The sequence below is a fragment of the Ammospiza caudacuta genome, chromosome 3 (genome assembly GCF_027887145.1).
Source record: "Ammospiza caudacuta isolate bAmmCau1 chromosome 3, bAmmCau1.pri, whole genome shotgun sequence".
In the NCBI taxonomy this organism is placed as follows: Eukaryota; Metazoa; Chordata; class Aves; order Passeriformes; family Passerellidae; genus Ammospiza; species Ammospiza caudacuta.
The window spans coordinates 36307028-36329248 of NC_080595.1; the positions used below are offsets into that span (position 1 = coordinate 36307028).

The window sequence follows — 22221 nt, forward strand, 5'->3', positions numbered from 1 at the left end:
TAAAACTACCTACTTCTTTCCTGCTTGTTCTTGCCTCTGTTGTTCTTGGATGCCATCAGCAGCTTGGTGAAAATCAAACACTAAGAAAATAAAATAACTTAAGTTGAAAATTTGTGTGAAACAAATTATAACAGCAATGATTTCTTCAGACCAACTCTGTTTACCAATGTGGAAAATAAATATACACCCTTAAGAAAGACAAATAAAACTAGAGGAGTTTTTTCTTCCCTTTCACATTTTTCACAGGGAAGAGTTCTAAGTTTTTTCAGAGACTTTTTAAAAAGTGTTTATTTTGTAGCATATTTGCAAAATGAGTATGCATGTCCCACAGAACAACTAAGCCGTTTTGGCTTTGTAGTGGCCCCAAAGAATGTATGGATAAACGAAGAAAAAATGTAGTTAGAAAAAAATCCTGGAAATAGAATACAGTAAAAAAAAAGGTCATACTGCTAAAATTCAGGTGAGACCTGAAAGTTAACATTCTCACCTGTTTTACATATTTCTTAAACAATTTCAGGCAACATCAATTAAAACACATTTGAAAATAGAAAAGCCCCTACCAATGTCTGCTATGTCAACAGAAGTCAACTTCATAAGCCCCGATTGTTTTTAAGCATTATATTGTTATTAATTATAAACATTATGCAGAGTATTCCTTGTATCAATACTCTGTCTACCATAAAAGAAACAAAAAACCAAAACAGAACAACAAAAATCAAAAGACACGCAAACATCCACGCCCCCACTCCCCAACATCCCAAAAATCTTACAAGACTCATGTCAAATACAAAGATTGGTGGGCTGGTGCACAGCTTATAGGCTAGCAGAATTAATTCAACTGGTTTTCTTAAGCACTATTTCCTGAAAGTTAAAAACACTGCACAGGAAAGAGCCATGTAATAAGTATGTTAATCTCTCCAGAACAAAGAGTGGTTTTCCTGTTTGCCTTACCAATTTGGCTTTGTGTTTATTTCCAGGCATTCCCACATTTTAAAGAATTACATCATGGCCAGCAGTGTGAACCTACCTTTAGCTGATCTGTTGTTAGAGACTATTCACAGATCAATACCCATTTTAGAGAAGACATTTTTATCATGGTAAAAGACTTTCAAATTGTCATCAAAACTTTCTAAATAGAGGCATTATGAAAGCTCATTTCTGTGAGGAGGTTGAATGATTATGAGTGACAGCAACTGGTCCTTTTTACTCACAATCTGTTTAATTATGAAAAATTCACAGCACTGCCATTGCAATATAATCATCACAGAACAGTTTTTCTAGTAACTGAGCAATTTCCAAATAATTCACCTAGAGAATTATCAGAAAAGATACTGGTAACTTAAAAACAATTACTCAACTATTTCAATCTCATTAGTTACTCCAAACTAAAAACATATTTACTCTGAAATAAATCTCAATAAGTTCATTGACATTTATTTCAGAGTATTATATAGCTCACTAAGCTATTCCAGATTGGCGTAAAAAACAAAACAAGCAAAACCAAAGAAAGCGAAACCAAAAGCAAAACTGTTTTTCCCCTGTGTTACAAGCTTTCATAAAACTAAGTCCTAAACAGTTTGCATCTTCAGAAAATTACACCAGAGGCGGCAGTAATGTTATAATATCTAAAGAGCTAATCTAAAGGATGAATTTATGCCATAAAGATGTAGTAGGAGTGGTACAGGAAGAGTTTCTGAAGCTCTGTGTTGGTGGATTGGACTCAATATTATTTCACTTCAGGCTCTGAACTGCAGTGCTGTCTCAAGCATAGGCTAGATTCAGTGCAGAATAATGAGCTCCTCTCAAGGAGGGCAGCCATTCTCTTCATCCCTAGAGAGTCCTTCCCACAAAACCTCCTCTATGAAGTGGCAAGGAGAGGGGTAGGGAGATCATGAGCTTCAAGTCACACCGGGTCACCTCTTCTCCCAGCAGAACCATTACTGTGAGCAGCATCACTTTTACACCAAAAGGGGAATGAATCCTGAGTCACTCTCAATGCTTTATGACTGCTCTGTGCTTCTCATCTGACTTGGAAAGTGAACCTCTTTCCTGCCTAGGTGATGCTTATGGAATAGGATTAAAAATAAAAAAAATCACTAGAACATAAACCTGAGAGGACTCTGAGTAAATTTTTTTTCTAGGACCTTCAATAAATCAAAGCAACCCAGGGAGACCTAATCCAAAGAAAAGTACCTATATAAGGAGATGGCTAAAAATTATCACACTTTTACTGCCACAAAAAGTCCATAAAAAGCAAAAATGCACAAAAACAAAAATCAAACAAAAAACCCATAAAAAAACTCCACCAAAAACAAACCACAAACAGGAACTTACCAATATGAGCCCTGTCAGAAATTATTAGTCTCTTTTCCCAGCCTTCTAGTCCTTTAAAGGCAAAATGAAATAGTTTAAATTATGTTTTGTATAGCATTTTTATCTTCTGATGTATAAAGTATAAATACTTTTCATGCTTAGACCTCAGTCAATCTATTTTAAGACTGAGCAATCACATTACAGAGAAAAAAGAAGTAATTTCAGTAATTAAAACTTGGCATCAACCTATTAAGCTGAGAAAATCAGAATTATTCTGAAGAAGAATTCAAGCTACTAGCTCTTCAATTTTAGCAAACAATTAGTAGCTCTTTTGGTTCTGAATAATCTAGACCATTGTTTTTTTCCCATTTCTAGGAGCCTGCTGCCAAGCATAGCTACAGACATAACATGAAGTATCCAAAAACTGAGTTCTGAATTAAGAAGTGATTACCAGAACACCTCTTTACATTAACATGGTCACAGTGTACACCAATATTCTAAGAAGTAAAATGACTTTGAATAGGTTAACACACTTAAAAAGCCATTTCACTTCTTAAATTCACTTTTTTAAGCAAAGAAAAATGTCTGCAGACAATTCTGATTTAGATTATATTCTGAAACTGTACAGAGATTCCTTTTATCTGCCTTCCCATGAGGGCTCTGGCACTTACAGCAAGACTACTGTCAGAAAGCAACAGCTAAAAGGAGTTGTGGAAAAATACATTGTATGTAACCTCTACAGAGGTATCCTCCATCTAAATAATTTGAGTAGTGTGCCACAAACTATTTTAAAAGTATTATCTCCAAATTCTCACCTTTTCCTTTCTTTAAGTTTTTTTCAGCTTCTTCAAAGAGTCCTGGCAAATGAATTACAACACCATTTCCTGAAGAAAATCATTATATAAAATTTAATTAATTATGTTGAGCAAGGGAAAAAACATTTCAAACAGTTCAAAGACACTTCATATATTGTGTGCAAAGTATTTTAAGTTCTTTAACACACTGCAATTTTGATTCTTAGGAATTTGTCTAAGCCAGATTTGCTCCTAAAGCATGCCTTTCTACCTACATGCATTGAATCTTCCTAATAAATGCAACTTTCAATTTAGACCAGTACAAACAGGAACAGAATTGTAGAACAGTCTGAAATCCAACTTCCTCTTTCTCATATCTAAAATTAACTTCCCTCTTTGTACTTCACTTTAATAAACTTATTGCTTTCTGAAAGCTTGGAACATTATAAACACTAGTATCTTTGCAGGCACTTTTTTGGTGTAAACAGACACAAAATATTTTGTACAAAGAGGTGGGACTGTTAAGAGACCAGCAAAAACAACAGAGGAAAAAGCCCTATCAAAAGCAAGCTCACCTTCCTACAGCTGTCACACTGCTCAGAAAAAGACTGCTAGTTGATACAATTAACCAGCATCACTGAGTGCCTAGGAAGGAGCATTCTCACAGCAAAACTGAACCATCTTAAGGTCATACCAAACTCAGTACATTCAAAGCCACCAGTAGAACATCTAGCTGAAGAAGGGATCTGCCATCCAAAACTATTTGCATATCACCTAATTTCACACAGATAAAAGCATTCTACACAAAGTATTTTAAGATTTTTTCACTATTACCTTCATGATGTAGTCCTAAACAATAGGAATACTCTACTTTAATACTCAATCACTTTGCCCTTACCCTTTCTTAAAAGAATCTAGAAAAAGCTTCAGAACAGGCAAGACCAAAAGACAGAAGATAGAGGCAAGAGGATTTGTAAAAAGTTCTGTCCCAACTACTGTATTGATAAAGGATGGGGGCCTTCCTATTCAACCAAGTCTGCCCAAGAACACAAGGCAAATGGGCATCCTTTTTTTACTGTTTTCAAGTGATAACCTTAAGAAACACAGTACAGTAACATCAAAAGAGAACAGAAGTAGTATCATCTGCCTCAGCCCTCAAAACTAGGAACAGTTAACATCCCAAACTTCCCATCATCGACAGGAATCTATTTCCATGCCCACTGGCTCCATTTCTGTAGAAGTATTAGGCAGGACAAGTTGATCCATAACTATCCCATTATCAAGTCACAATGTAACAGCTGAAAAGGGGCAATTAACCACCAAATCCCATCAAGTACAGATTTACTGCTGACAGAGTATACAGTCACTACCAGCTGGACTGTTTATGAATCAAGTAACTCGTGACAGAGGCTCTTCAGCTGCTCTTTAGCAAACTGTCAGTGACTACTTGCTCTTGGCATAGATACCAAACTGAAAGGCAAGACTGCAAAGCAATGAGATGCGGGAAGAAGTGACAGGAAAGTCAAGGCAACAGAATCCTGACCAGGGTATCAAAGGAGCAATATGGAAGTGTTGCTAAGTCATTGCCTTTAGTGACCAGGGACCCAACCTGTTTGGTGAAACAGCACTCAAGCACAAACACAGTATAATGGTGTGTACATATGTTTTATGTTTACCTTCATTTTTAGAAGGAAATTCTATGGGCTACACCACATTATTAAGTAGGTTGGCCATCCAAGCAATGCAAAGAAAAAAATACCAATCATGTAGGATTGGAAACAGGATTCCAAGGGAGAGTGGTATGGGGGTAAAAGTAGTTTTTTAGGGACAACAGACTAGATAGCCTAATCCCCTCTTCACAAAGCAAACAGATCACAGATCCTGGTATCACCTAGTACTGCCACTGCCCTAAACCTTCCCATGTACTCTCCTAAGAGGACTTCTTGGAAAGAACTCAAGAGTGTGGAAGTCTTTTGGAGTTAAGCATTCATTTCACAATCCAACGGAAAAGGGAGGGAAGAACTATGGTTCAAAAAGTAAATGGTAAGTACTTAACAGGGCTAAAGATCAAATAAGAGTGGGGTATTCTGAGAATAAGAGATATAAACGGTAGAAAAAATAAAAGAGAATGGGAAAATGAAGATACACTGGGCAGCTAGCTGCTAACATTGGTAGGATAGATAAGAACAAAGGTGAACTATCCAAGACAAAAAAAAAATTCTGTAATCCCAACTTCACAAATGAGTAAGGGCAGTATCCGGAAGACAGTCAACAATCTAGGCCTATGAAAAACTGAAGAAAAAGACTCTTGATACTGTATGTTCTCAGATATATTTTGTTATTTTAATGTGTCACAAGTCTGTAAGTACAGTCCTGTCTGTTTTTTAGATGTCCCACTTACCAATGAAGGCAGTGACTTTTGGATTGATGATTCCACTTGGCAGAAGATGAAAGTCATATTCCACAGCATCCACAACAACTGTATGCCCTGCATTGTTGCCTCCCTGAGTGGGGGAGGAGAGGGAGAAAAAAAGTGTTAACAGATTTTGACACTAAAGACAAATGAACACACAGTATAGAGATCAAGTAAATTGATTACACAGTTTTCATTTCTGTTACTGACAAAAGAGCATTCAGAGACTTCCCAGGAAATCAGCCAAATTTGTTCTGTCAAACTGGACAATTTCAACATCAGTATTTTCTGCCATATAGACTTTGGACAGTGTTTTGGTTCATCAAAGGTACAAAATTGTGGAATGAGATTAAAATATTTCTAAAATCATCATATATAAATATTCTAGAACATGCAAACATTTCTAAAAGCCATCATCAATTTTATTAGTTTTCTGGTACAGTTACGGAAAGTAAAGTATTAAGAGTGGAACTGCAACCTTAGCAAAGTAAAAAAAAAAACCAAATCCCCAGTTAAACTGGGAGTATAAAACCATACAGCTATTGGGATAGGTAAGTGTCATCATCTGGCAACACACAGGCTTGCTGTTCTGAATTTTGGGTTCAGACCTTTGAGTGTTTTTCTATGAATAGTAACCAGTGAAACTACCTAGTTCATTCTACTCCTTCCTGATAAGAGAAGTTATGTAAGAGTACAAGTCATTTATGTTAAATGCATGTTATGTTAAACATGCTTTTAAGGGGTGAATCTAAAAACAAGTGAAACAACTGCGTTTTCCTAAGTTACCAGAAACCCTTTACATCAAACTAACACTTTAAATGTTTCTAGCACTTTTCATTACAACAAAGAGAGCATTAAGAGATTCATTAAACTCTGAAATCCATCTTAAATACTAAAAGAAGCTTGTGACCAAATCTTAAAGACGGTCAAGAAAGGCTTATGAAACTAAAAAGATTACAAAACAGTTACCAAATATCCCCAGTTCTTGTTTGCTGTACTTTTGAAAATAAGCTTATACTCTCTTGTGACCCAGTCATTTGTGCAAGACAAAGTTACATACAAAATGGTTCTGTTTGTCATAACCACAGGAACATCCTTTAAAGGCTCCTCACACCCGAAGTTAAACAAACTGCTTCACAGAAAGAAAACCTTAAACAAAGACTTTTATGCCGACACACCTTTCAGCACAAGACAAACTGAAGAAAGGCATTATATGAAAATAAACTATAAACATTATTAATCCATGGAATTATAAATCTGAAATATTTCAGAAGATTGTATCACAAATGGACTTTTCTAAGCAAGGGACTCAACAGCTACTCACTACTTCTGTAACATTCATGAAGCATGAATCCAATACATAAAGCTGTATCTGACAATACAAATAAAGAGTAGTTGTAGATATCAAACATTTGTGCCAGTACACAGACACACATGCCACAGGAACAAGCCTAATCTCATTGAAGTTAGCAATGAAAATTTTGTAATTTTAGCATTATTTATTTGAGGACTTGTGACCATTTCACCTCCTCTGAAAAGAGAGAAAACTCAAAAACCTTCACCCAACAAAGGAAATATCTGAGTTTAATACAAGTTTAAATTTTTAAATAACATACTGCAGAATTTTTCCAAGAACTGAACATTACCTTGAAGTAGCTGTAAAGATTTTTGGATGCAGATTTTCTTTGCAAGTGATCTGACTCAATCAGACAATGATAAATTTTCAATTCACAACAAATGAAACATATTGAACCGAGACATAAAGCAGGCTTTTCAAATTTACTCTTTTAAAAAAGTAATAAATGCTCAGGAATAAACTTCCTGTTTGCATTCTTTCTACTCAACAGCTTTAAGGAAGGTTATTTAGCAGTCTACCACTCCACAATTGTGTCTCTGATTTAAAAGGATGTTAACTACATTAGCAGATAGATAATTTATAATTATTTTTGAAATGAAATGCTAATACTCCTGAGCTACTGCAAGTTACTCCAAAAGTAGACAATATTTTAAGAACTATAAAGTTATATACTTATATAAAATGCACTAGGTATTTTTTGCAATAAAAGACATTAGTTTTCTACTTAATATTTGAGAAGCTAAGCAAACCAGCACAGTTATGCACTAAAGTATGATTTATAGTCAAGTACTTGTGCTGAAAGTGGCAGTTACCTTTTTCCATATCAGATTCCTTCAAATTATTCATTTCTATCAGATTCACTGCTAGTATCAGTCTAGACTTTAACATGAGCATGGAGGCGCTTTAAATGAAAATTCAATAGACAGGTCTAAGAACAACACTGAAGTACTGAGGTATTAGTAATTTACAAATGGGAAGACAAGTCCAAAGTCTCCCACAGCAGCATAAATAAACTGGACTAACACTAGTATTAATGAATGACTGTTCTCTACTAGCTGGACAAGTTAATTTCATGTTTTGCTTCTCAAATTATTTAAAAAAAAATATAAAGGTTCTCTTATATCATGAATATAAAAAAAAAAAAAAAAAAAAGAAAGAAAACCTGGCCACTCTAGAAATCAGATCATGATCAACAATAAATTCTTAGTGTCCTAAAGTCTGCCAAGTTACTGGTGCCATTCAGACATGGCAACCTAAAGTTCAGCAGTCACATGTGCCTGAACAAGGTGTACAGCACACAGCCTCTGACTCTGCTGGTCACAAGAGTGGAACTGCTGACTTCAGGTGGTGACAAGATTTCATCTTTGCACTGCTGAGTGATGCCAGGGGTGCTGGTTCCATGCTCACTGAAAAATACCCCATGGCTGACAGAATAAAAATGGCATTTTACTTTCTAAACCTTGACTGTTCATGCAACAGAGCTCATGCTTCGCCTAGAAGCAAACTACTGGTATTTTATTTCTGCATGTTTACTGCGAGCAGCTCCACTTTAAGGGATTTTGCCAGAGTAGAGACTAAAGTAGAAAACATGTCACAATTCATTATCTTAAGCCATATGAATACTTCAAGGTTTTCAAAAGAGTATTTTCACATTAGACTCAAATTTGAATCTCAGAAATTACTGACTATAATATTATGATGCCCACAATGTGAAAAGATGCAATCCCAAAAGTGTTATTGATGGAAGCTGTGTACTAGAATATTAAGTCAGTCCCCAAACTGCTCTTGATGTCATTCTGTCAAAATTAGTCATTTTGAAAAGTATTTTTAATTTCAAACCCTATTTTAAGAGAGCATTAAAGTAACAGCATGTCATGAATTCAATTTTCAAAATTCTTCTGCTTATTTACAGGTAAGCTCTACCCTAACTCCAGAAGTGCAAGCATGTGGTTACACAGTATGAGTTGTAATATTTTAAAATAATGGTTTACACTGTACACTTTACAGTGAACTTGCAGTGAAGTGTACACATGTTGTGTGCTCAGACATTGCTCAACACAGGTTTGGTAAACAATTCTAATTACAGAAATCTGAACTCAGCGTTCTAGTGGTGGTGAGGTGAAGGGGAGGGTTGTTTTTAGGTTATGGGGTTTGAATTTGTTTTGGGTTGTTTTTTCCCTTCTCCAGATATTGATGTTAATGCAGGCAACTACTGCCTCTGAGCATAATTTAAGCTTTAAACTGATGAAGTCACTCCTGGCTTCTGTGCTTTCCATCTGGATTTCTCACTCCTCCTCCCTCTTCCAACTAAACCAAATGGGATAAGCTAGGTCATTCAAACTAACACTCCCTCTGATTCACATGTTTAAACATTAATAATGGAGAACTAACTGTGGAAATTATTTTCACTACTAGTTAAACAAAGTTCATGTTCAAATTATATTCAATACCTTACATAAAGCTTTTGCCAAAGGGAAATTAAGATATACAAGTCATTTCAGTCAAAATATACAGTCATTAAGGCTGGCAATACTCCCTAGCTAACTAAATAAAAAAATCAGTTTACCACATCTCAGTAATCTTCTAAGTACCCAAACAGAACTTCTCTCCCATACGTGTGAAAACAAACACGTGTGTGCCAACACAGGCAGTGGACAAATGTGCAGCAGGACCACAGGATGCTCTTGCTCAGTCTGGAATACACTACACACACGTAGCACTGGCTTCCTTTGCCTTTCTCCCTACACAACATTTCCTTTGGCTGAGCCAACAAGTGTGCCATGGCCAAGATACTCAGCCCTGAGGGCAAGGCAACTCTGGATTTGCCTACAAACAGACTGAGTGCACAAAAGGACTGATGGGGCTGAAAGATCACTTCTCATACATGAGAGAGGTAAGACCCCAGCAGCACTCTGAACAAAGAACTTCTTCACTGGCATGCTTTCTTCCCATTCTGCAGAACAGCAGCAGAGGAAGCCTTCTTTATCACAGAAAAATGTGTATATACGAACAGAACAAAGAACATAAAACCAATTCTACAATTCTCTGGCAACAAAACAGCAACCCAAAACAAAGAGCAGTAAGAACCAGCAACAAGCAGTAACACCATGCTCCTGCCAAGGGGCTCACTCAGGACTACACCTGGAGTCCCAGGCATACTTCTCTTACATAACAGTGCCATTTACTTCGACATCTCTATCAAGACATAGCATTGCAGTCTAAGCATACTTTAAGGTTTCTAAAATTGGATTTTCAGAAGTCAGCAACCTTCTTAGCACTAAATTAAGCTAAAAGCATTTGGTTTGTTTGTCTTCCTTCCTTCCATTATTTTTTCTCCTTGTACTTGGAATAGTTCTCTCTCTGCTCCCAAATGATTTTCAGCGACCAAAGAATCAGCACTTTCAGCAGCCCACAGCTTTATCAAATTACAATGTAAAATCCAGCTCAAAAGGGTGCCAGTTGGATTGGAATGAAAACATTTCCTTCCATTTATTGGGAGACACAGTATGAAAACCATCATGAATAACAAGCATGAACCTTTGCTGTGTGTCCCAACATGACATGAGCTGCTGAAGCGGGTTCAGAGGAGGGCCATGAAGAAGATGAGGGCTGGAGCATCTCTTCTGTGAAAACAGGTTGCGAGAGCTGGAATTGTTCAGCCTGGCAAAGAGAAGGCTCTGGTGCAACTTTACTGCAGCCTTCCAGTACCCAAGGGACCTATAAGAGGTTTGGAGAGGGACTTTTTACAAGAGTGTGCAGTGACAGGAAAAGGGGGAATGGCTTTTAACAGAGAGAAGGCAGGCTGAGATTAGTATATTAGGAAGAAATTCTTTACTCTGGGAGTGGTGAGACACTGCAACAGGTTGTCCAGAGAAGTGGTGGATATCCCATCCCTCCCTTAGACTGCCTAAAGCAGGGCTGGATGGTGCTCTGAGCAACTCAGTCTAATGAAAGGTGTTCCCACCCACAGCAGAAGGGGGCTGGAGCTAAGGGATATTCGAAGCACCTTCCAACTAAAACCATTCCACAATTCTGTGATTTCAGTACGAGGATTTAGTCTAAGGACTTAGTTTGATGGATGAACAATTTACCATCCTATTAAGAGATAGTAGCTTTTTTCCTTCTTGCATAATCCTGACACTATTAAATTACATGATTATTTTAAAGTATTTCAAGGGCAATAGGGAAAGTAAGATCAGGTACGTGATCATTACTTAATCTGTAATATTTAAACAAAACCTCTGTAGGATAACTGAACATATAAACTCTTACAAGGCATTATTCCAGTTTTACTATTGCAGTATGCTTAAATGACTTTCTTGAAAAAGCATAGGATCCCTGACCAGTAGCTAGTAATCTTGAAATATCCAAGTTATTCAACATGCAGAAGAGCTACATTTACAGGAGACAGAAAGGTGCCCACTAATACACAAATTATCACACTACTACTGTTAAGACTGATAGCGATCCTTGTAACAAAGCCTCATACCTACCATCTACAAACATAGTTCCATAAAATATTCCCTACAAAACACTATTTTTTAATACTTTACACTGGCAAGCTGTGCAGAGACATTTTCTTAAAGTAAACCAAAAAAAAACCCCACCGTTTTTTTCTTTACTACAGCTTGTTAAAGATCAATTAGTCCAAAAATCCTTCTCAGCGTAAGCACCACACCCAAGAATCTGCATATTCAATTCAGATAGGTTGGTCAGTACAAGTCACAAAACAAGATACCATTCTAAAACATACCTATCCTGGCAAACAGGAACAGAATCAGTGACATGCACACAGAGGGGTCATAAGATAGCAAAGGCAGCTGCAAGCATTGCTCTTCTGGGAGCTGTTTGATAAACATTCTTTGAAAACACCCTTTTCACAAGAGTGTTGAGCACCTGAAAATACTAATTTGAAAGGAGAAAAAGTCATTATCTGCTAGCTGACATTTTACTAGAAACAAGCTTGAAACATCAATAAATCAAACAAGTGACTTCTGCTAGCCAAAAGCCCCTATCAAAGCACCAGAAAGCAACACTCACCACAAACACTGCACTTGTGCACCTGACACAAACACAGCAGTTACACAACCCTGTGCCCTTGCCCAGACAGCATCCCTGGAAAAACCACTGAAGACTAATGAACAGTATCAGAGGACACACTTTAAACACACTGATTGAACAGTGCTTCTAATAGGACATCTATGGTAATTTTAAGGGTAATCAGTTCAGCACTTCCCCTGGCTATGCAAAATTACTTACTTTCTTTTGCTTTCTATAGCTTTTAAATACCATAACTGCCAACATTTTGAGTAAAGAACAGAACAAAACTAGTAAAAATATTAATGCAAGCACCTGACTGCAATTTTACAATTTTTTCCTTATAGCTCTGAAGACTGAAAAAATTTTTAGACGTATAACTACTACAGAGTCATACTTTGGACCCACACTGGTAAACTCCTAAGGATATATGAGCAACTTTAAGGATAAGTCTTCTCACTTTGAACCTTTCCAAAGCTCTTTAGATTGCTACATTCTGTCCATGCATAATAGCTTTCTAATCACATATAAAGAATGGAGAAGCAGCATTGATAATAATACTTAACAGCAATTTTTTTCCAGAATTGCCTTGCTGTACAAGTGAAAAGCCCCCAAGGAACGTTCATATTATTAAGCTGATTCACTGGACAAATAAGAAGCAGGCTTTTTACTGGAGTTCTGTAGGAGTCTTGATAATTTAATAAACTTAATTTGACAAAATAGTAATGACCTATGCTGGTCTTCAGAAAGGTGAACTGATGACTATTTAATCAATATTTTTGCAACATAATCTCAACTCCCAGGATTAAAGAGAGATGCTCTTTTTAAACCAAAAGATTATTTTTTTAATGAATTAAAATAGCACAAGGAAATTTATCAGCTAAGACTTCAAGTTTCCAGTGCATAACCAGCCATTACCAAAACTCAGCTTATGGAAGTGGATGTTACAAGCTCTGGTATATTTTATGTGGAATGCCTGTTAACTTAGGAGCTTATGTGAAGCTGAATGAAGCCAACAACTCGGGAAACATGGAATCTCACTTCCCAAAAAGACTGAAAATTATACAAAGCCCTACTCAAATGCTTACAGAGGCATCCTCCTGAACCAGAACACTTTTTCTCTGGTGAGTTTGATCAGAGAAGTTCCTTGCTCCTCAGTTTGTGGCCAATCTCACTGGTTTGCTAAAAATGCATGTAAGGGACATCACTGCTTGTCCTTCCAGTTTAAGGGATAAAAATTTGCAGTTCTTCCATCATCTTCCTGACACAGGGAACTCTTCCAGTTTTAAATTCATTCTAGCTTAAAACTTTGGAGGTTTCCCTTCCTTTTTTTTTTTTGTTTGCAAAAAAAGTGACAACAATCTAATAGGAAACAAACATGAATGGACCAGTTTAGATATTCAGCAAAACCAAAAAGGAAAGCAGAATTTTTGTACATAAACTGAAAGCAAAAAATATGTCTCCTCATTATAAGCAGAAAAAAACCCAGCAAAGCTTTTCTTGTTCTGGAAAACCTTTGTGTAGAGCACAAAGAGCAAGAATGAATGTGTGCCATGTGTGGTACCCAAATATTACATATGCACATATGTAAATGGAAGATGCAAGTAAGAAATCACTGCAAGAACACAAACATAGTGCATGTAAAATTACGACAGAGGAACAACAGCGTATCTTTCTCCATTTTAGACCTATGTATGTTGAAAATAGTTTTTTTTTTCCAGAGCCCATGTTTGTTAGTCAAGAGCAGACCAGATGTTAGCATAAACACCAGCACAGTTAAATCCCTTCTGAACACATAAAACCAGTTCAACTCCCCCTGCCTACAGCAGTCCCACCATAGCTGCTAAGACTGGTCTGCATTACTACAACTCTACTTAGCAGTGGAGGTGCTTAGGAGAAAAAAGACTGGAGGAAAGCAGATTGAAATTGCAATTAACAGCATATTGTGAAATGGCTCTCTAAACTGGTACTAAATACAAGAGTATTCAGAGCAGCTTTGAAATACTGACATGTGCATTTAAGAGAACCATCTACCCAAAAAGTCTATGATGACAATCACTGCCTTTTCTTACGACATGATCATGCCAAGTTGTCTATCTCAAAAATATGATGCCTCAGGGAAGAGCAAAAGAAGTCTTTCAAGTTATTTCCTCTAGAATAAAAATTAGTTGTCTACTTTAAAGAGATGTTATCTCATGCAATGTTAAGGAAGAAGCCATACACTCCTTTCAACTCTCTCCATCAGATGTGTGTGTGCATAATTTTTTCTACAGTTTACTTTTATTGCTACCACATTCCAGCATTCATTTTTAGCTCAGGGCAACCACTGTTGTTTCTGAGCTAGCTATCCAAGTGACTGCCAAGTTGGGCAAGAAGCAAGTCAATGTTGCTTTGGCATCATATGCTTGTAAACATTTTCATTTAACTCTTAGATGAAAAGTAAAAAAATATACCAAGAAAGCTGGATACTACCATCACGTACAAGAAACATGTGAAAGGCTGCTTCTTGCTACAATCAGATTCTGGGAATGCTGAGCACACCTTTCAAAAATTCATCAGTCTAATGAGACACATCTGAACCCCATGATGCACCCCCCCCCCCCCAAGTAGGCACAGCTTTGCAACTGCTACGCTACTCACTTCTCATTTCAAGACATATTGTCAAAAATTTATTTTGACCTTAAGAATGCAAACCATCCCCCTTTAAAAATGCATAAACAATTTTAAAAGCCACGAGGTTTGGATATTAATTCATTTTCTCATATTCTCATCTATTTTGTGATTAGTTTCTCTCTCTCTCCATCCCCACTGAATAAACAGCTAACACACCCTAGTGCATAACCTACCACTGAATCTCAGTATAAGCAGCAGCCAGCAGTTAGCCATTTTCTTCGTTTACAAATCCATTCATGTTTGCAAGATCTAAACCTAGTTCAAGGAGCCATCATGTTACACACTTTATAAAGATTTCCCAAACTTTGGCTAGACTTCAGAAATTTCTGAATGTGTAGTACAAGCATTGTTGCGTTAAGAATGTAGTTTGAGGCAGAATGTAACAAAATAAGAACACTGTGTTTTACACATTCACCTGTTTTCTCCTAACAAATAAAACATTACCTTTTCTGAAGTCCATTAATCTTCTGGAACTCCATCCACTTCTCTATACTGACAGAATTAGCTCTGAGGACTACTACAAAAAGGAGTTATTCAGAAAGACTCTTTAGAGATGGTTCTGACTTTGTTTTACCCGACCTGCAAAATTTTATTGTGTGGCAATGCCTATATAAGCCAGGCAGGAAACAGGAGTTATTATTGAAATCTGGAATAAAGACCAATCTATCTCTAAGAGATAAGAGATCAAGTGAGGCAGGCAGATAAGGAACAAGAAAAACATTCAAAGCACAGATATGTCCAGCACTGCATTGCTTCAATGCACAAAACCCCACCAATGTGTGCTACAGTCACAACAATATTCAAGAAAGAATATGAAAAACAAAAAGTTACTTTGGGAACACTTACAGAAACACGTTCCAAATGCATGAAGTAGCACAGTAGAAATAAAAAAATGCATTTGAAATCTTAATGAACTGCAGCAGAGTATTGCACCTCAGTCACCAAACACATACATTAAGCTTCTGTAGCAACAGGTAACAGTAAGATAGAAAGTGCATTAAGAAATCAGTAGATCAAGATATAATTTGCTCTTTAGTGCTTTTAAGGCCTTCTTTGTTAATAGTGCAAACTTTATGAGCTGGAAAATCACATTTAAACTGTTCTTCTGTTTAAAATAACGTAGACATTGTGTGATTGTTTACAGTAATGAGAGATCACCAGCCGGTGATGCTTTAAAGCAGGTCTGTACGCACAGGGCTCACTGATGGGGGATGCCAAAGACAGAACTTCAGTGACTCTTTCCTCACCAGAGCACACCAATGGTACGCTGCCAACCACCACAAGGTCCAGCAGTGCACCCAGCACCAAAAGAAAGCTCTAGCTAGGCATCACTGCTGAACGCCTGAGCAGCTAAAAAATGAGCACCAACAACTATAGCTATTGATTCTGGTATTCCTAATTCTGCATGGCTTGCATAGGCTCTAGAGTCAAATATTTTTCAAACGAGAATATTCAGAAAAAAACAGGGGGCTTGGCAAACGGAAGATTTTTTTTTTTAATTCCTATTTTTTTAAGAAAGTAGCCATATAAAGTTTAGTGAAGGTATCAGGCAGCATTAGTGTGAGGACTTCAGTCGGCAGCTGATCGAAGGAAACCATTATCAACCGCTTATCAGCTGATTGATGGTGACTGCTTAACCCCAAGGATCTGGGCACTGAAAACTCCTCTAGATGTTGCACTACAGTTGCCACATTATCAAGCCATTAGCAGCGGCATTGCTGCACACACTGCTGTTGGCCAGAAGAGGACAAGGGACTATGAAGCCTCCACACACTGCAATTCCCTTGCATTAGCAGCTCAGGAGTCGAATCCCATAGCACTGAAACCAGACGAGAAGATCTGGCAAGAAGCTGCAATTCTGCTTCAAAGTTGCAACAACTGTAGGACAGAACTAAAGAAGCAACAAAATGGGATTCTTTAGCATGAGGAATATGGGATAAAAAATAAGTGAAAGCTTAGAAATCTTCTTTCTGTGAATTAATTCTCTGACTAAATCAACCACCTCCAACAGTAAGAAAAGGAAGTGACCAAAACTTCCTGATGAAATGAGTGAAAGAGAACAGAATCATTGCAAATATTACATTTTTTTGCTGTATGGTAACCACTGGTAGATTGGGTGGAGGAGTGCTGTTAATATAAGAGATTCACAGCATCTTTTAGTACTGCATTTGTTTTGAAGAAAATATTATCTAAAATAACTTGCTTGCATTAATTTCCCATTTCCATCACTTCCACTAACAAATTAAGCTCTGATAATTCATTCTTTAACTTGACTGCAATCTGTAATGGTAGGAAGTCCTTAATCAGAACAAGAAATGTTTTCCTTTAACTTTACATTATCTGTGGAATTTACAAAACACAATGTAACCTAAAAATTGTCAGGTTTGCTGGCATCAAGGCTAACTGCTTACTAAGAGAAAAATTATATCAATCAAATCATACGAAACCAAAGTTTTTCTGGCAATTAATCCTGAATCCCAAATCAACTCTTGCTTTATTTTACTGTCTGAACTATGATTTATGGGATAGCATGTGGACAGACTTTGTTCTTTAATACACTGAAGAAAAGATACAGGTTTAAGTGCAAAGTCTCATCAACGTATTTGTTTTATCAACAGAACCATTTTACCAGAAATCCCCAAGAGGTAAATCAAGAACAATGAACAATTATGATTTTACAGTGAAAGAACAACGACACACTTGACCTGTCATATAGACACATTTGTATTAATTGTACATGAACTCTGAGCAGTATCTTCACAAAACTATCACAGTTGCCAGTGCAGTTTCAACTACATGCTTGCAGCCCCTGGACATATCCTAATTTTAGCTTAGCTTCTTCTAACAGTTGTTTTTGAAACCATAATAAATTAAATTGTTAAATTCTGAAGCTGTCCTCTGAAAATACCATTCTCTTCCCATGAGCACAAGACTGCTTTTCACAACCTCTAAACCTACGATAAAATACTCTAGAGGGTGCTATTTAGAAGTAGAGTCATAATGCAACTTATTTCCTGACATACTCATTCAGCTAACTGCTGAATGAAACCCAAGTAAGCACCTGGTCCCAAATGCCACAGTTGGTCGATCAAACTGGAGTCATCAGCACACACGCTGCCTAGGAGACAAGAAGGCCACAGACTTCAGAGCACAACTTCTCACAGTGCCTCTACAGGCATTGTAAAACTGAGTGATAAGTGACTCTCACTTCTGGGAGACGACCATGTTCATGCTCTGCATCTGCCCAGAACAAAGACCAGCGAGAAGAACCCTGGAGTGTCTCACTGCAAGTACCACACGAGTTTCCAAGACATCTCAGACCTGCTACATCAACTTTCCTAGGCTCCAACACTTGTAACTAATAAATTTTCCACAAGAGCACTCTGGAAATATTTGGCGTCATCCACAGGCATTCTAGCAACTCTGTGGCATGATGAACAGAAGGAACCATCCTGGAATAAGTAAGAGTATAACGGTGAAATAAGGATCAGAAGCTCCAATTACAGAAAGCTGATAGTAGCAAGCACCAGACCAGGGTGTGACTCTTTCTTGCTGGACTGGTACCACTACAAAGAGCACAAGGGTCAGACTGATTTACCAGCACTAACAAAAAGTTCACAAATATGCTTGTATACATAGAAAGAATATTCAAGAATAATAAATTATTTTATTTTATCAGTGCCACTGAAGGAGAATATTCCTATTTTCTCCTCTCATTCTGAGAAATCATTCCTTGTGCTTACCCTGTTCTGGACCTCTCTTCTCACCAAGGTCCTTCGAACCAACAAGACCCAGTTTTATTTACTAGAACAGTAGAAAGCAAATCCAACAAATAGTTTCCTGCCACTCTGATGAATTAAATCAACTTAGGTGTTCAATTGCCAGAGCTAGTGCGTGGGTGGAGACTCGAGGGGCACAGCCATTTACAGGGAGGGAAGAAAGGAGGAAGAAAAACTTCCTTCATCAGGAGCAACGAGCTGTTAAAAATGGCAGAAGTTCATGGCTTGCGATATGGGCACGAAATTCTAGCTTGAGATAACATCAGAATTTTTCCCTTTTCTTCATCCTTTACCCAGCTGAGTCAAAGCAAGTAACAAGCACGTGAAAACATGTGCACACAGAAATTCACTGTTTGCCTCTCTTGTCTCTCCTCCAAAACTCAGTATTAAACACACACATTCACCTAGGCGCCCTTCAAGTTTCAAGAACAAAGTCGTAAAGGACGAACTGAGTCACTCTGTTCTATGACCCACAAAGCCACGCAGTCATACCACAGCACCATCAGATTTTATTATTAAAAAAAAAGAAAATACCAAACCAAAAAACAGAGAAGTGGAAAAAATAATTCATTTGTGAAAACAGCCATTTAAGAATATATTTGTTTACTTCAAAATTTAATTCCCTGAAGTTCAAGGTATTGACTTGTCAGCTTTGCAACTGACTTGTTTTTGAAAACACCAGTTTATGCGCACTTCTTATTGGACAACAACAGTTCAGCGTTTGGACTCTTTGGGGAATGGTACGCACTTCCAAAATATGTTTATTTAAGAGCAAATTTGATTTGCGCAGTCAACAAAAGCACACAGATAACAACACTTAGGTGAAACCTGCACATACTACAGGCATTTTATGCTGCTGTATCTCTAAACTTTAAGAAAAAACCGTGCGCAGCTTCAGTTCACTGTGCTGTGCTCTCCAGAATTACTATACTAGAGATGCTAAGAAAAACACCTGAGATCTGTGTTGTTTTAAATCAGGCATTAAGAGTATTTTGCTTGCAGGCTGGAGACGTTTTTGGGGTTTTGTTTTTTTTTTTGCTTTTTTGGCTGGAATAAGGCCTCCGTAGAGAGGGAAAAAATCCATAAATATCTAAGCAGGTAAATGTGGGATCCCATTGACACAACACCGATCTCGGAGCGAGGGAAGGCGAATCATTTTCCAGCCAGTTTTAGCTGAAGACGCCCGAGTAGTGGCGGACTACGCGAATCCCCCACGTGCATCCTACAACTCGCGGGCGGTTTCGCGCCGCTGCCGGCGCTGGGCCCGGGAGGGCTCCGGGCGGGATCCCGGCCCCGCGGCGATGCTGCCGGAGCCGCCGAGCGCGGCCCCTTCCCGGCGCCCCCCGGACACAAAGAGTGGGAGGCCTGAGGGGGAGGGAGGACGCGACCCCAGGCGCATTCCTGCTGCCGGGGGCCAGCTCCGGGCGGCGAGGAGGGCGCCTTCCTCTTCCTCCTCTTCCCCCGGCGCCGGGACAAAGGAGGCGCGGGAGGGCTGCGGAGCCCGGCACGGGGCTCTCGCCGGGGAAGGCTCCGCTGCCCCGCAGCCCCCGCCGCCCCCAGCCCTGCCGTCCCCGGGCGCTCGGGGTACAACCGGCGCGGTTAGAAGCGCCCGGCGGGGCCGGTAGCGGGGCCGCCCGCCTCAAGGTGACACTCGCGGCCTCCCCCGCGCTCCGGCCGCCTCCCTCCTCCTCCTCCTTACCTGGCACCTGCAGACGATGTCGGCGTCCTGAGCTAGCAGATCCACCACCTTGCCTTTACCCTCGTCGCCCCACTGGGCGCCCAGCACGACGGTGACCCTGTTGCCGGGGCGGCGGGCGGCGCACTCGCCGTTGGGGATGCCGGGGCCGCCGTGCTCCGCCATGGCTCGCGCTGCCCGCTCCGGCGCCGCTCCAGGCACATGCGGCAGCGCGCGGCACCCGCTCCGTTCCCCCCGCCTCCGCCTCCTCCTTCCCCTCCCCGCCAGGCGGGCGGGCGGTGCCGCCGCTGGCGCGTCCAGGTGCCGCCGCCTACCGGCCTGACCTGCCCCGCCAGTCCCCGCCAGCCCGACCCCTGCCCTCAGCCGGAGCTCGCCGCTCGTTCGCGTGGAAAACCGAAGCAGCCACCGCCGTTCCCGGCCGCTCTTTTCCCTGCGCTCCCCCACTACGCCTCCCAGTTCCGACTACGTTACCCAGCGCGCCGCGCGGCCTCCCCCACGCGAGGCGCGGCGGGGAGCCGGGCGCGGAGCATGCTGGGGCGCGTAGTCCCCGCGGCAGCACCTGCGGCCGGACGGCGCCTCGGCGGTTGCCCCAGGCGGCCCCGCGGCGGCGGGAGGCCGAGGAACGGGGCGGGCGCGGCCATGGCGGGGCCGGGATGGCGCCTGTGCCTGGCGGCCGTGGGGAGAGGGCGCCAGGGCGGCGATGGCGTGCCCGTGGCGCAGAGGTGGCTGCGGCTCCCTCTCCCCCAGCGGTAGCTGCGGCTCCTGCCGCGGGTGTCAGAGCTGCACGCGTGTGTGCAGTGTGTCGCAGCACTGCCTGCGCCCTTGGGCTCGCTGCATCAATGATTACAAGGCTTTAAATTAAAGTTTGGGGAACGAAGGCTCAATATTAGAGGCCATTTTCTCCGGAGACACCGGAACATAGCCCTAGGCTTATTCATGAGGAAATAAAACAATAATGGAAAAAACCATGGCAGAGAAACGCCTTCACCATGCACACTCAGAAGTGGAACTGATGTCTCAGTGGCTGTTTTCCTTCCTTCCTCCTTCATAGAACCAACAAGCCCGAGGGAAGATATTTTTTCCCTTTTTTTTTTTTTTTTTTTTTTTTTTTTTTTCTCTAAAGTGGCTATTAGAAAGGCATAAAAATGGGAACGATGTAATAATTATTGCCAAGACAGTTACTCAAAGACCTTAGTCACTGAGCAGTCACAGCAGCTGTCTGGGAGGCTGTAGTCTTTGATTTTAGTTGCTTCTCAGCTCTTTCAGATTTATTCCAGCCAAGAAGTTGAGGATCTATAAAGGCCACTGGAGAAAAGTTTAACTGTGTCTTGTAAAGCTAGAGAGGTATGTAGCACATAATTAAATACAATATTGACAGAGAGCCTTTTTTTTTTACTGGAAATACATAAATCCCGAATGTCAGGCTAACAGATGCTATGACAAAGTAGTCAATTTGGAACGAAGACACTGAGTGACTGCAAATGATGGGAGGTAATTGTGTGTATACAATTCAAGGAGCATAATTCCTTAAAGAAACCTTATAGCCCATATTTTGTCTCCTTTTGCTAAAATATATATATATATATATATATATGTATATGTATATATACACAGTCATGACTTCTGTATCCCTGCACAGAGCTTGTGGGAAGTCACTAAAAGGCATATAGAGCTGCTGAAGTGATTTTTCTCCAGTCTTCTTGACACAATGGCAAACTTTGCTCTAGTACAGTCACTTCTGAGGCCAGAGATCATCTCATGACTCTTCAAGCATTGGTAAAGGATATGATTTTCCAGTATAGCTGAATCATATGAACACTTCATTGTTGCCAAAGCAAATATTACCTTGGATCTCAAAATATATTTGAGTTCATAGTGTCCTAGTAATGGGATGTAAGTGTAATGTCACTTTCCAAAGACTCTCAGACACAGGAATCTGTTGTTCTGCTATTTGTATTTGGTGCAGGAGAGCTCTGAGATTATGTTTTGGTATGGTTTGTTGTTAGGGAGGAAAATGATAGACACTTCACTTCTGGAAAACCTGTAAATATTTAATAAAGATCAATTTAATCAATACTGGCTGGTACTGCAAGGTTTAGAATTTTTATGTAATACATGGTATTATGTGGGTATTATCATCTGTGCCCTCTTCTTTGCAA

At 39.7% G+C, this 22221-nt stretch overlaps 1 protein-coding gene across 1 annotated transcript in view; it reads right to left on the reverse strand.

Moving 5' to 3' along the window:
- ADSS2 (adenylosuccinate synthase 2) overlaps positions 1-20261 on the reverse strand; it is a 37002-nt gene extending 16741 nt beyond the window's left edge. Inside the window, exons 1-5 of the mRNA XM_058800945.1 lie at positions 20066-20261; positions 5509-5611; positions 3129-3197; positions 2335-2385; positions 14-80 (exon numbers count right to left, since the gene is read on the reverse strand). Coding sequence (XP_058656928.1) covers positions 14-80; positions 2335-2385; positions 3129-3197; positions 5509-5611; positions 20066-20227 — 452 coding nt within the window. The 5' untranslated portion in view covers positions 20228-20261. The remainder of the gene's footprint in view (positions 1-13; positions 81-2334; positions 2386-3128; positions 3198-5508; positions 5612-20065) is intronic.
- Between the last annotated feature and the right edge of the window lie 1960 nt (positions 20262-22221).